At 47.5% G+C, this 15,342-nt stretch overlaps 1 protein-coding gene across 1 annotated transcript; it reads right to left on the minus strand.

Annotated features, from left to right (window-relative positions):
- Positions 1 to 2,807: 2,807 nt before the first annotated feature.
- Positions 2,808 to 5,261, minus strand: LOC121578541 (solute carrier family 45 member 3-like). The gene is made up of 3 exons (XM_041892908.2): positions 5,052 to 5,261; positions 3,847 to 4,122; positions 2,808 to 3,745 (listed from the first exon to the last, which is right to left on the minus strand). The coding sequence occupies exons 1-3, from the start codon at positions 5,055 to 5,057 to the stop codon at positions 3,581 to 3,583; spliced, it is 447 nt and encodes a 148-aa protein (XP_041748842.1). The 5' UTR covers positions 5,058 to 5,261; the 3' UTR covers positions 2,808 to 3,580.
- Positions 5,262 to 15,342: the final 10,081 nt, after the last annotated feature.

The raw sequence follows: 15,342 nt of genomic DNA on the forward strand, positions 1-15,342 counted from the left end.
TACGCACCAAGCCTACGGTGTGCGTCGACAGCCCTGCCCGGCCTGTTCCTGCTCTACGCACCAAGTCTACGGTGTGCGTCGCCAGCCCGGTCCGGCCTGTTCCTGCTCCACGCACAAAGCCTACGGGGTGCGTCGCCAGCCCAGCCCGGCCTGTTCCTGCTCCACGCACCAAGCCTACGGGGTGCGTCGCCAGCCCAGCCCGGCCTGTCCCTGCTCTACGCACAAAGCCTACGGTGTGCGTCGTCGGCCTGGTCCAGCCCGTTCCTGCTACTCGCACCAAGCCAGGGGTACGAGTCGTCGGCCTGATCCAGCCCGTTCCTGCTACTCGCACCAAGCCAAGGGTGCGAGTCGTCAGCCTGGTCCAGCTCGTCCCTGCTACTCGCACCAAGCCAAGGGTGCGAGCCGTCAGGCTGGTCCAGCCCGTTCCTGCTACTCGCACCAGGCAAAGGGTGCGTATCGTCTGCCAGGTCCGGTCCATTCCTACCTCACGCGCCAAGCCAGGGGTGCGCGTCGGAGGTCCTGATCCAGCAAGCGGGGTCAGATCGGACCGGGGCACTACGGGGGAGTGAAGTGGGGTGGTGGTCAAGCCCGGAGCCGGGCCGCCTCCGAGGAGCAACACCCACCCAGCCCTCCCCTATTTTGGGGTGTAGGCGCGGTCGGAGTCCGCGCCTTTAGGGGGGGGTACTGTCACGCTCTGGCTCCGGGACTTTGTATGTTGAGCCAGGGTGTGTTCGTTTTGTTGTGTTTTGGTTGGTTGTCTTTGGGTGTGTTGTCTTGGTTGTTCGTGTGACTCCCAATCAGTGGTAACGAGTGTCAGCTGTCGGCTCGTTATCTCTGATTGGGAGCCATATTTAAACTGTGTGTTTTCACCTTGGGGTTGTGGGTTTTTGTTCCGTGTTCAGTCTTTGTTACTGTGGACTTCACGAGTCGTCTTTTGTTTTGTATTTTGTGCTTTATCAATTAAAGTCATGTTCATTTCACACGCTGCGCCTTGGTCCACTCCTTCTCGTCAAGACGATCGTGACAGCCCGTCTGAAGTTTGCTAGAGTGCATCCAGAAGAGGATTGGGAGAATGTCATATGGTCAGATGAAACCAAAATATAACTTTTTGGTAAAAACTCAACTCGTCGTGTTTGGAGGACAAAGAATGCTGAGTTGCATCCAAAGAACACCATACCTACTGTGAAGCATTGGAGTGAAAACATCATACTTTGGGGCTGTTTTTCTGCAAAGGGACCAGGACGACTGATCCGTGTAAAGGAAAGAATGAATGGGGCCATGTATCGTGAGATTTTGAGTGAAAACCTCCTTCCATCAGCAAGGGCATTGAAGATGAAACGTGGCTGGGTCTTTCAGCATGACAATGATCCCAAACACACCGCCCGGGCAACGAAGGAGTGGCTTCGTAAGAAGCATTTCAAGGTCCTGGAGTGGCCTAGCCAGTCTCCAGATCTCAACCCCATAGAAAATCTTTGGAGGGGAGTTGAAAGTCCGTGTTGCCCAGCGACAGCCCCAAAACATCACTGCTCTAGAGGAGATCTGCATGGAGGAATGGGCCAAAATACCAGCAACAGTGTGTGAAAACCTTGTGAAGACTTACAGAAAACGTTTGACCTGTGTCATTGCCAACAAAGGGTATATAACAAAGTATTGAGAAACTTTTGTTATTGACCAAATACTTATTTTCCACCATAATTTGCAAATAAATTCATAAAAAATCCTACAATGTGATTTTCTGGATTTTTTTTCCTCATTTTGTCTGTCATAGTTGACGTGTACCTATGATGAAAATTTCAGGCCTCTCTCATCTTTTTAAGTGGGAGAACTTGCACAATTGGTGGCTGACTAAATACTTTTTTCCCCCACTGTATCTTGTCAGTATATCCATAATCTTTGGTGACAGTGTTAGGGCATTGCATAGGCACTTTGTTGCAATTTTTGTGGGACTGGAAAAAAATGGCCGGAACTTAAAATAACTTTATTAACTAGTTCCCATGCTTGTAAATTAACAGTGCTGTTCCAGAACATTATAGATCACTTTCGTTTTTGGTTCGGGTTCTGTTCCTCAAATAATTTCGTTATTTCTGGTTCAGTTCCAACCCTTGCTTACCATATAATTACAATCAGCAGAATGGACATGCATGACAGACAAGTGTGATTGAAGAGGAGTCTCTGCGAGTACTGTACCACAGAGTTTTTAAACCTAGAGGCGCAACATCACGAGACTTCCGGCAACGCTTGCAAAACAGACAAAACAGATGAGAGAAATGAAAAAGTATTTCTTAGTTGCTCATTTTCTTGAAATCTATAGCCACATAATGTCTTAAATAGTTACACATGTCATTACTCCAACCTCGTGAAAGTGACAAGCTGACACGTTTTCATGTGCAGCCGTGTTTCTATGCTAGCCAAAGTCGCCATGACATCGCCTGTGATTCGGGATTTCTATTAGAGAAGCAGTTTTAGCCTATCTTCATATTGTACTGTATTTAACTGTACTATGTTACATGTGGCACCCCTTATGAGAGTGGAACCAGAGTGGTTCCCTAGCAACAGAGCACAGCAGGATCAGATCAGACCAATGATGTGTATAAACCCTGGATGACTAACAGGGGGCGTTGTATTGAAGCCACCGGGCAGCCATCTTGGCACTACTCAATTGTAAAAAATATTTTGGAAGCTATAGAAATGCATTTATTAATGTCTACTTTCTTTTTTGACACGTTTATTCTATTACAGACACCTTAATGCAATTTGTTTTTACAAAATATATAAAAACATTTTCTACTAATATTACTGTACTTAAATGTAATGTAATTTTGTCCTTGAAATATTTAATTGAAATAATGTAGAACTCCATTCCATCCTAAGTATACTGCTCCTACTAGGGAATGCCAATATGGCCTACCGATGGAGTTCTACATTATTTCAATTAAATATTATCAAAACCTCTCAATAGCCAATACAGCATCATAGCATCATCAATCCAGGGTTTATGTCCATCATTGGATCAGACACACACTGAGAGGAGTCCCCCAACGCCCCCCCACACACCAGGAATTATAATTACCATGGAAACATGGAGGAAAAACACACACAAAAACCAATCACCTCTCCTCCTTAGCCCTCAACCCCAATGCAAATAGTAGAGTGGGAGTCATACCCCAACTCTCCCTCTGGCCCTGGGGCTCACATAAATAAATACATCCATAAATACATCCAGTAAACTTACTGTACACAAAGGCTTAACAGACTTCAGAGTCCTCTTATGGCCTCACATAGCAATCATGCTACATTTTAGTTATAGAAGTAAACAAAGTGTACTTTGAAACATGTTAGATTACAGTAACCAATAGCAAACGTACTACATTTCTGACATAGCAATAAGCAGTATCACTTTATCCTCCTTTATCGTATCAGAGGAACAGTAGCCTGTCTCAGTATTCCCCCTGATATGTCCCAGCATATATGGTGACCAGTCTAGGAAGGAAAACTATTTTACTGCCCATTGTAGTGTCAACGGACAGCCAAAATCCAATAGAAATGTGCAATTCCACAACACAGATACATCCACAATGGGTTAACTCTTTAGTCCAGTCAGCGTTGGAGCGTTGCCCTTTGACCCTGTGAGCTTGTGGAGGTCAATGCGTGTGAAGACGACACCGGTGGAGCAGAGCAGGGCCATATAGGCACTGACACTGTGAGATTGCTGCACTATGGAGCCCAGATGCAGAGCAGGCAGCACCTGGCCAGAGAACAGAACACAATAGAATAACCATTATTGTTGAGGCAAATAACACACACCAGTCTGGTCACTGGTCAAACCTGTAGAGCTTTTGTGCTTACCTGTGACAGCAGGTAGGCACTGTCCAGTATAGCCATGTCTAGACACATCCTTCTCTGAGGCAGTGGTATGGGCTCTCCTTCTCTCTCCAGGGGAAGGGACACGTGGAGGGAAGTGGAGGAGGAGAAGAAAAGGGGGGCCCCGGGGAGAGTGACCCCTTCTGGATAGCTGTTGCCATGGATATGAACAGGGTCAGGTGGAAGGAGGGGCTTGGAGTGGATGTGGTCGTCACTTTCTCCTGGGTGAGAAGGTCTGGATTTGGAACTGGAGAAGAAGACCTGAAAGAGAGAGAGAGACAGAGAGAGAGAGAGAGAGAGAGGGATGGGAGTAAAAGACAGAGAGATGGAAGAGAGAGAGAGAGATAGCGAGAAGAGGGAGGGATTGGGTTTATCTATTGTGATCACTTCTCTGTCAGAACATGTAGTGTCTCACCTGTCTGTCAGAGTGGTACAGACACAGCAGGGTGTAGGGCAGGACCTGCAGCACACAGAAGGTATATCCAGTAGCTGCGGCCATGACAGTGACCATCACTACACTCTTTGAGAAGCTCATCTGTCACGCCCTGGCTCTGGGGACTCTTAAATGTTGAGCCAGGGTGTGGATTTTTCCTTGTTTAGTTTTCTAGGTTTTTTGTTCTAGATCGTGTATTTCTATGTTGGCCAGGGTGGTTCCCAATCAGAGACAGCTGTAGCTCGTTGTCTCTGATTGGGGACCATACTTACGCAGCCTGTTGACATGTTACGTTGTGGGATCTTGTTCCGGAAGGTTTCTGTTAACCTAGGACTTCACGTATCGTTTGTTGTTTTGTTCGTGTTGTGAGTACTGAATAAAATGTATGCATATCACGCTGCGCCTTGGTCTGCTTCATCTATCGACGATCGTGACATCATCACAGCTTTAGCTAACGCTAGCAGGACCACAGTGCTAATGTACACAGCCCGGGTGCCTAGCAACACTATCCAGTGCTCCATCAGGATGGAGCAGACCACTGAGGTCAGGCACTGCAGGAATAGAATCACACTCGCCATGTGCACACCTGGGGAGATATGGGGGAAAGTAGGTGTATGGGTGCATTGACAATCTTTTATGAAAATGTTACAGGGGTTTAAGATAAGGAGTGGAAAGGAAAAAAGGAGTGGACAAATTCGCTGCAAAACATTGCAGTAAATGAAAAGATAAGAATCAAGTAAATGTCTGTCCATCCTACCTTCATCGTATTGTAGTCTCTCCTATGTTCCAGGTGTAGCGTTGGGTATTCCCTGGTACAGCCCCACTCCCATAAAGTCTGTGTAGAATAGCATGAAGCTCATCAGAGCCATCCAGCTGAACAGTTCCGCTACAAACAGCCTGCGTATGACTGCCGGCACGTGCATACACACACTGTACATGCGCGGCAGTGCCGACACACACAGCGACAAACTCCGCCCCACCGCCAGCCGCACACACTTGGGCCGCGGCGGCAAGGGGTGTGCACAGTATCGGCTCAGGGCGGAGCTAATGCTAGCATCCTTCCTGGTTGTCTCTCCCCAGCCGGTGCATCTTTCCTCTGAGATGAAGACTGTGCTGAGGAGGCAGGTGAGGAAGATGAGTGTGAGCAGGGCATAGATGAAGGCCTCCTGGCCGCCCACGTAGGCTGCTGTGGGGGCATGGCTCCAGTCCAGGGCTGGGAGCAGGTACCTAGGATGAGACAGAGAGGGATCACATAGGTGGACTCTGGTCTCTTGTATGATATGATCTCTGTCCAATCCACTATCTCAGAGAGATGGAGAGAGGTACCCTGCCCCAGTAAGCACCTGAGGCTGATCTTTAAGGAATAGACTGAGAGAGAGAGAGAGAGAGAGAGAGAGAGAGAGAGAGAGAGAGAGAGAGAGAGAGAGAGAGAGAGAGAGAGAGAGAGAGAGAGAGAGAGAGAGAGAGAGAGAGAGAGAGAGAGAGAGAGAGAGAGAGCAGAGAGAGAGAGAGGAGAGAGAGAGAGAGAGAGAGAGAGAGAGAGAGAGAGAGAGAGAGAGAGAGAGAGAGAGAGAGAAGGGGAAGGGAGAGAAGGAGATCTACTTCAGAGCTGGAGAACAAATGATTTATTCCAACCATGGTCATACAGTGTTCACACTACGGTCATTCAAGAATGACAATATGGTCATAGAGTGTTGACTCACCCAGCACCATGGTCATGTAGCGTTCCTCCATGCCGGCCTGCAGCAGTAGAGGGGGGATGTAGAAGGTCCCTGCAGCCATACACACCTCCAGACCACTGGTCAAAGCATTCAACAGCAACAGCTGATACACACGGCCCTGCATGACTCTGTCTATGCCTCTTTATCGATCTATCTCGCTCTGGTCTCTCCGCTACTTTCTGTCTATCTATCTCCCACACAGTTTCTGAGACAACTGTGATACAGGGGTTTATAGTGACTGTGTGGACAGGACAGAATGCTCTTCTCTATCCATGTGATCTAAGGGTCTAGGCTTACAGGGGGTAGTCCTTGGGTGACCTGCATATGTAAATGAGTAGGTGGGGCAGAGTGAAAGGAGGCAGGGTTCTGGCTGGTGTTTGTGTCCCATGCTGCTGTCCGGAGGTTCCAGTGTCGCTTTACTCAAGATAGTGGATAACAGAAAAGATAGCTGACTGGACAGCTTCCCCATGTATAGTGTTGTCTGTGCTCACATTGCTCTTCTGTCAGACAGAGGTAGTGGGAGAGTTTTATTTCTAGCTCCGTCTATTTCTCTCTGTCCTATGGAGGTAGTAGAGAAGGGATCAGTGGAGATAAAAGGTTCCAGTCTTGAGTCATGCCTGGTGAGGGTGGGTGTAATTAACTCAACTCTGCCCATCAACAGAGAAATCCACACATGGAAACATGGGCCCTGAGAGAAGTGAGGGAGAACAGACTAACATGAATAGAGCCACAACATGATAAAGGATCAAATAAGTCAAACAGTCATTTATAAATGTGTTTCCCTACTGGTGGGTCTAGACTCGGGACTCATTGGTGGGCTTTAGATGGGTCACAATGCTGAAACTTTAGTAACCACTGGAATAAACTGGTTATAAACAGGTGTGGACTTAAGCTACAGCTTAACACTTATGACAGAGAAGAGGGGGGAGAGCAGGGTTCCATTTTCCTAGCTGCCTCATCCTGTAACTCGCAGGGAAAACAGGATGGAAAACCGGTTGATTAAGATTCCAAGATGTGGTATAATAAGACACTTCAGGTGAGCTGGAATATACTGTACCTTCCCAGGAAGGGAATCGATGAAATCACTGTGTACATACACCCTGCGAGTTTTGTATACCTTCAGTCATCCGACATTTAACTTACAACACATTGTCCAGACAGAAATGTCTGCTTTACAGAACTGAGGGACAGGATTTACAGTTGATCCAAAGTGGGAGTGTTGTGTGTGTGTGTGTGTGTGTCAGTGTGTGTGTGATACTTCTGTGGATCAGCTATCAGTCATTTGTCTCTGTAATCAGTAGATTACTGTCACGGTTTCGGCCGAGGCTGCTCCTTCTCCTTGTTCGGGCAGGCTTCGGCGGTCGTCGTCCCCGGAGTACTAGCTGCCACCGTTCTATGTTTCTATGTTTGATTAGTTTTGTCTGATTGTTACACCTGTTCATTGTTAAGTGTTCATTATGCGTCCTATTTAGTTCTCTTGTGTTTGGTCAGGTGTTGTGTGTAATTGTTCGATGTCACGTGTAGTAGTTGGTTCGCTGTTCTGTGCTCTCTGTATTTCGTTTTGTTTGAGAGAGTCCTGCACGTTGTGCGCATTTACTTTGGTTCTCACCAGTGTGCGTATATTTCGCTTGTGGCCTGTTGCCGTGTTTGGCTTGTATTTTCGGACTTCACTAAAGACATCTGTCACGATCGTCGTAAGGAATAGACCAAGGCGCAGCGTGATGAACGAACATGGTTAAACTTTATTATCGTTAGTGATAATAGACCACAATAACCAAAACAAGAAACGACTCGTGAAGTCCACGGTAACAATGACCAAAACGGAACAAAAACCCACAAACACAAAGGGAAAACAGACAGTTTAAATATGGCTCCCAATCAGAGACAACCAACGACAGCTGACACTCGTTGCCTCTGATTGGGAGTCACTCTAGCCAACATAGAAATAAACACAACAGAAATGAACACACCCTGGCTCAACATATAGAGTCCCAGAGCCAGGGTGTGACAGTACCCCCCCCTAAAGGCGCGGACTGCGACCGCGCCTCAACTTGAACAAAACAGGGGAGGGCTGGGTGGGCATACCTCCTCGGCGGCGGTTCTGGCTCCGGCCTTGCCACCCACCCTCCAATAAACCCCCCATAGCGCCCCTGGTCCAGTCTGGCCCCGCTGGCTGGAGCTGAACTGGACTTAGCAGGAGCGGTTAGCTTCAGCTCCATAGTGGAGCAGTTGACCGGTACCTTCCCAGGCACCGGTGGCCCAGGCACGGGTTGTGCTGGACTGACGACGCGCACCCCGGGCTTAGTGCGTGGAGGAGGAACGGGCCTTACCAGGCTGACGACTCGCACCCCTGGCTTGGTGCGAGGAGGAGGAACGGGCCTTACCAGGCTGACGTCTCGCACCCCTGGCTTGGTGCGAGGAGGAGGAACGGGCCTTACCAGGCTGACGTCTCGCACCCCTGGCTTAGTGCGAGTGGCAGGAACAGGCCGGGCCGGGCTGGCGACGCGCACCGTAGACTTTGTGCGAGTGGCAGGAACAGGCCGGGCCGGGCTGGCGACGCGCACCGTATACTTGGTGCGAGTGGCAGGAACAGGCCGGGCCGGGCTGGCGACGCGCACCGTAGACTTGGTGCGAGTGGCAGGAACAGGCCGGGCCGGGCTGGCGACGCGCACCGTAGACTTGGTGCGTGGAGCAGGGACAGGCCGGGCCGGGCTGGCGACGCGCACCGTAGACTTGGTGCGAGTGGCAGGAACAGGCCGGGCCGGGCTGGCGACGCGCACCGTATACTTGGTGCGAGTGGCAGGAACAGGCCGGGCCGGGCTGGCGACGCGCACCGTAGACTTGGTGCGAGTAGCAGGAACAGGCCGGGCCGGGCTGGCGACGCGCACCGTAGACTTGGTGCGTGGAGCAGGGACAGGCCGGGCCGGGCTGGCGGCGCGCACCGTAGACTTGGTGCGAGTGGCAGGAACAGGCCGGGCCGGGCTGGCGACGCGCACCGTATACTTGGTGCGAGTGGCAGGAACAGCCGGGCCGGGCCGGGCTGGCGACGCGCACCGTAGACTTGGTGCGAGTGGCAGGAACAGGCCGGGCCGGGCTGGCGGCCAGCGCACCGTAGACTTGGTGCGTGGAGCAGGGACAGGCCGGACGGGCTGGTGACGCGCACCGTAGACTTGGTGCGTGGAGCAGGGACAGGCCGGACTGGGCTGGCGACGCACCCCGTAGGCTTGGTGCGTGGAGCAGGGACAGGCCGAACCGGGCTGTGGAGACGGATAGGAGACCTGGAGTGAAGAGCGGCCACAACCCGTCCTGGCTGAATGCCTACCCTCACACACTCTGTGTGAGGCATCCGCACAGGACGTACAGGGCGGTGTACCCGTAACCTGGTGGCCTTCTGAATCCGCCCCTTTTCTGCCTCCGTCAGCCCCGTCGTCCATGCCGTGTGCCCCCCCCTAAAAAATTTCTGGGGTTGCCTCTCGCCTGTCCGACGTTGACACTGCTGACGCCGCTGCTCCTCTTTCGCCTGGGCCTCTCCCGGCGCTTCCTCCCATGTCCAGTCCAAGTTCTGCCCCGGGACACGCTGCTTGGTCCTTACTTGGTGGGTTTTTCTGTCACGATCGTCGTAAGGAATAGACCAAGGCGCAGCGTGATGAACGAACATGGTTAAACTTTATTATCGTTAGTGATAATAGACCACAATAACCAAAACAAGAAACGACTCGTGAAGTCCACGGTAACAATGACCAAAACGGAACAAAAACCCACAAACACAAAGGGAAAACAGACAGTTTAAATATGTCTCCCAATCAGAGACAACCAACGACAGCTGACACTCGTTGCCTCTGATTGGGAGTCACTCTAGCCAACATAGAAATAAACACAACAGAAATGAACACACCCTGGCTCAACATATAGAGTCCCAGAGCCAGGGTGTGACAACATCTGTTTCGAATCTCTGTGTGTCCTGCGTGTGATTCCACGTTACCTCTACACTCAACCCTGACAATTACATTTCACTTCCTTATGTTAGAAAATACATTTTACCAAGAGAAATATGATTCTTTATGTTCTGAATCATTCAGTGTGGCCTTTCTCTAACATATCATTAACATTATATCCCAAAAGTCGGATTTCGATAATAAGCACCGAGCTCTGTTGACAGTGAGGTGCTGCTTTTTCGCAGTAACGTTTGAGGGTTTTACATGTTGTGGTGGTCGTCTGCAAAGTTGTTTCAGAGGGTCGCAAAAAAGCTAAATCAGCATGACACGAGCTGAATTAAATGTAAAAGGCTTTGAAAATAAAAAGCTTGCGGTATGCTCAGTGGTCCGTTGACATTTCACAGAGATAAGCTTGTTTTTGTGAGAAATCCTGCATTGTGTACACTGAGGTGTGTCCTCCTCTTTCAGTCTGGCTGCCAGCTCACCTCACACACAACGATCAAACCCTGACACAATACTTTGATACCTATGGGCGGCGCACAATTGGCCCAGCGTCGTCCAGGGTAGGGGAGGGAATGGCCGGCAGGGATGTAGCTCAGTTGATAGAGCATGGCGTTTGCAACGCCAGGGTTGTGGGTTCGTTTCCCACGGGGGGCCAGTATAAAAAAATATGTATTCACTAACTGTAAGTCGCTCTGGATAAGAGCGTCTGCTAAATGACTAAAATGTAATGTAAATGTAGTATTCCTAAATATGTGTACTGTGCCTAGATAAAGCTGTCTGACTTGTATGTGGAACAAGAAACAGACTTCTAAAGACCTCACGTCACAATTAAGGCAACTTGACAAATTAGATGAGGAATATACATAGTCCTGTCAACTATAATATGTTCTTGTTAGTGACATTGAGAAAGAGTCAGGAACATCTTAGCAGATCTCAGAAAGCAGCTCTCTGCTTGAAATGAAGATGTAATATATATATATAATAAGATTTCACAGTAAGCTCTCTGTGTCTATCATTTCATTATTATATACAGGTAAATCAATTATTTATTACAAAACATCTTGACATTTCTAATTACCACACTTAAATGATTAAATGAATAAAGACATTTTATAGCCTACACTTCTTCAATTCTGTTAAGTATGGCCTAATCCATCACTGAATATTTACACTGTAAAGTCAATACAAATACAAAACTCACAGTCTAACCTTAGATCTTTCCTCTGGGTCTCACGTAGAGCTGTTTCTGTACACTCCTCATGTGCCTATGTCCGTCAACTCTCAGGAGGAATTAAGTCCTATGTGTGTGTGTGTGTGTGTGTGTGTGTGTCGTTTCTGATAAGCCACACAATGCTAGGCGTAATCAGAAATTGACCCATATTCCCAGGTAACACACCTGTTGTGATGTGTGTCGCACCTGTGGTGAGGTAACACACCTGTAACAAGCCTGTCTTCAGCTGAGGTGGGAGCTGTCAGGAGTGCCAGGGTCAGGCTGGGAACTTGAATATCAGCATTTCCATTACGGGAGAAATGACTTGTAGGGGCGGGGCTTACAACCACAACACAGTGTCAGCCAATAGCAGAACAGCGGCCATCACTGATAGTAGAAAACACACTCCTCAGGACATACAGTGGGGAAAAAAAGTATTTAGTCAGCCACCAATTGTGCAAGTTCTCCCACTTAAAAAGATGAGAGAGGCCTGTAATTTTCATCATGGGTACACGTCAACTATGACAGACAAAATTAGGAAAATAAATCCAGAAAATCACATTGTAGGATTTTTTATGAATTTATTTGCAAATTATGGTGGAAAATAAGTATTTGGTCAATAAGTAAAGTTTCTCAATACTTTGTTATATACCCTTTGTTGGCAATGACACAGGTCAAACGTTTTCTGTAAGTCTTCACAAGGTTTTCACACACTGTTGCTGGTATTTTGGCCCATTCCTCCATGCAGATCTCCTCTAGAGCAGTGATGTTTTGGGGCTGTCGCTGGGCAACACGGACTTTCAACTCCCTCCAAAGATTTTCTATGGGGTTGAGATCTGGAGAATGGCTAGGCCACTCCAGGACCTTGAAATGATTCTTACGAAGCCACTCCTTCGTTGCCCGGGCGGTGTGTTTGGGATCATTGTCATGCTGAAAGACCCAGCCACGTTTCATCTTCAATGCCCTTGCTGATGGAAGGAGGTTTTCACTCAAAATCTCACGATACATGGCCCCATTCATTCTTTCCTTTACACGGATCAGTCGTCCTGGTCCCTTTGCAGAAAAACAGCCCCAAAGCATGAGGTTTCCACCCCCATGCTTCACAGTAGGTATGGTGTTCTTTGGATGCAACTCAGCATTCTTTGTCCTCCAAACACGACGAGTTTAGTTTTTACCAAAAAGTTATATTTTGGTTTCATCTGACCATATGACATTCTCCCAATCCTCTTCTGGATCATCCAAATGCACTCTAGCAAACTTCAGACGGGCCTGGACATGTACTGGCTTAAGCAGGGGGACACAGCTGGCACTGCAGGATTTGAGTCCCTGGCAGCGTAGTGTGTTACTGATGGTAGGCTTTGTTACTTTGGTCCCAGCTCTCTGCAGGTCATTCACTAGGTCCCCCCGTGTGGTTCTGGGATTTTTGCTCACCGTTCTTATGATCATTTTGACCCCACGGGGTGAGATCTTGCGTGGAGCCCCAGATCGAGGGAGATTATCAGTGGTCTTGTATGTCTTCCATTTCCTAATAATTGCTCCCACAGTTGATTTCTTCAAACCAAGCTGCTTACCTATTGCAGATTCAGTCTTCCCAGCCTGGTGCAGGTCTACAATTTTGTTTCTGGTGTCATTTGACAGCTCTTTGGTCTTGGCCATAGTGGAGTTTGGAGTGTGACTGTTTGTGGTTGTGGACAGGTGTCTTTTATACTGATAACAAGTTCAAACAGGTGCAATTAATACAGGTAACAAGTGGAGGACAGAGGAGCCTCTTAAAGAAGAAGTTACAGGTCTGTGAGAGCCAGAAATCTTGCTTGTTTGTAGGTGACCAAATACTTATTTTCCACCATAATTTGCAAATAAATTCATAAAAAATCCTACAATGTGATTTTCTGGATTTTTTTTTCTCAATTTGTCTGTCATAGTTGACGTGTACCTATGATGAAAATTACAGGCCTCTCTCATCTTTTTAAGTGGGAGAACTTGCACAATTGGTGGCTGACTAAATACTTTCTTCCCCCACTGTATATCAGCCCCCAGTGTGCAGTGAAGTGTTTAGATACACAACTGTAGCCCAAAGGCCATCATCTGAGTTGTGACTTTCTGGCTATACTAGAAAGGACAGAGGTCTGGCACTCTCTAGCTATAAATGCCAGTAAATCAAGACAGACTGATAAAGCAGAGAGAGTTCGGTAAAGCAGAGATGATGGATGGCCCAGCCACTGTCTGAGTAAAACATTTCACTCATCTCAATATATTTGCCAACATTCATATGGAACATATTTACAGCCTATAATAGTCCACTTGACTGTAGTTATAGCCTACTTTCTGTAGCCTACATGTGAAATGAGCACAACTCACATTAATTTTGAAGACTAGCCACCTTGTGTGCTTACAAAGCTGTTATAAAACACTTGTTTTTAGTTCCTCATTCACACAGACAAGAGCTCATTCTGGAAATGGTAAATCGTGATGTCAAGACATTATACACTGAGTGTACTGCTCTTTCCATGACATAGACTGACCAGGTGAATCCAGGTGAAAGCTATGATCCCTGATTTATGTCATTTGTTAAATCCACTTCAATCAGTGTAGATGAAGGGGAGGACAACTTTGATGGGGGTGGGGGCCACAAATAAACTGGAACTCATCATGAGGGGCCATAGTGGCTCATGGGTCTGCATACCCACATCCAGTAAAAATAAAAAATAAATCTAAAAAATGTTTTGCTGACATTGGCTAATTGAGTGACTGCTGTGCTGATGAACAACCACATTTTGAAATTGCACCTTGTGTATTCTATTATTCTAATTCTCAACAGTAAGTTGAGAACACAACTGAGTTCCCCCCCCCTAAAAAAAAGGTCTGCAGACCTACAAAAGTGGGGTGTTCCTAATGTTTTCTACAGTGTATAGGCTAATGCATTATAGAAACACGCCTAATAAACCAAGATCGCAAACAATACATCAAAACTAATGAAGAACAAAATCGCTGCCAGTAAATTGATAATAGACTGTTTGAGCTCTAGGTTAACTGACTGACTGAAGTGCAGTATATCCACACCACATCAAACTCTTCAAAATTAGAGATGCGTTTAAAGTTACTGTACCTTTTAAACCCCAGTGGTTGAACCTGCAGCTTCATTCTGCGGAGGTCGTGGAGACAGTCTGCCTGACTGTCTACTGCAATGGGATTGGACAAAGAAAGTAAGCTAGATAACAAAATATTTTCCATATCAATATGCACAAAACGTTTGATATTGATAGGCCATTATAACAGAATGATTGACATACCGGTACATTGTCTGCAAAAGCAGAGCTTCTGTATAGTGGAATGCCCTCTTTATGTCCAGGCCTATTGATGTGAAATGTCCACCAATGTATTTGCAGCTGCCAATCAGATGTTTGTGTTTCATGATTGTTCAATCATGTTTAATGATTCAGATACAGATTGGCAGGGCATAGAGGATTCTAGTCTATTGATAGGGTGCATCTCAATAGTCTATTCAACAGTGGTTTGCTCTTCTTGTCTCCACTCCTTCCCTTCATCTGCACTGATGAAAAGGATTAGACAGGTGACATTTCCAGTGGGAATCCACCATATTGTTTTCATCTATTCTGTGACTACTGTCACGAACCGGCTCAAGTTCGTAACAAAAGGGAGACACGTGGAGACAAGGAGTACTCAAAGTATATATTTATTAATTAAAGTAACTAACTGAAATAACAATGGGGTGTGTAATCAGTAATGTAAGTGAGTGTTTGCTTGCATAAATGTAATATAGAAAAGTGTTGATAAGTGCCAAAGCAAACAACCCAAAAAGGCCACAAAAATATCACAACCAAAATCAAAGTATCTGCCTGGAGAGAGTCTCCCTAATGAATGTGGAAGAGGTCCATTTATCCTGGGACACACCCGGCCCAGGTGTTTCCCATGTAGCTGACGACCCTCCCAACTCCGCCCACCGGCATCCTAACAAGGAAACAAGAACAAAGAGAGAATACGGCAGACAGAGTGGGAGGGTCGTCACACCCCCCCCCATAAGACCGGGGACCAACAAGGACCCCGGACCAACGTACCAGCCCCTGCGTCCCAAACCGACAAATTGTACATGTTCACACCTCCACTTGCCCCACCCATCATCCTCCTCTCCAGACCTCAGCAACCTTTACACAGGAAGCA

Source organism: Coregonus clupeaformis, chromosome 12 (assembly GCF_020615455.1).
Source record: "Coregonus clupeaformis isolate EN_2021a chromosome 12, ASM2061545v1, whole genome shotgun sequence".
In the NCBI taxonomy this organism is placed as follows: Eukaryota; Metazoa; Chordata; class Actinopteri; order Salmoniformes; family Salmonidae; genus Coregonus; species Coregonus clupeaformis.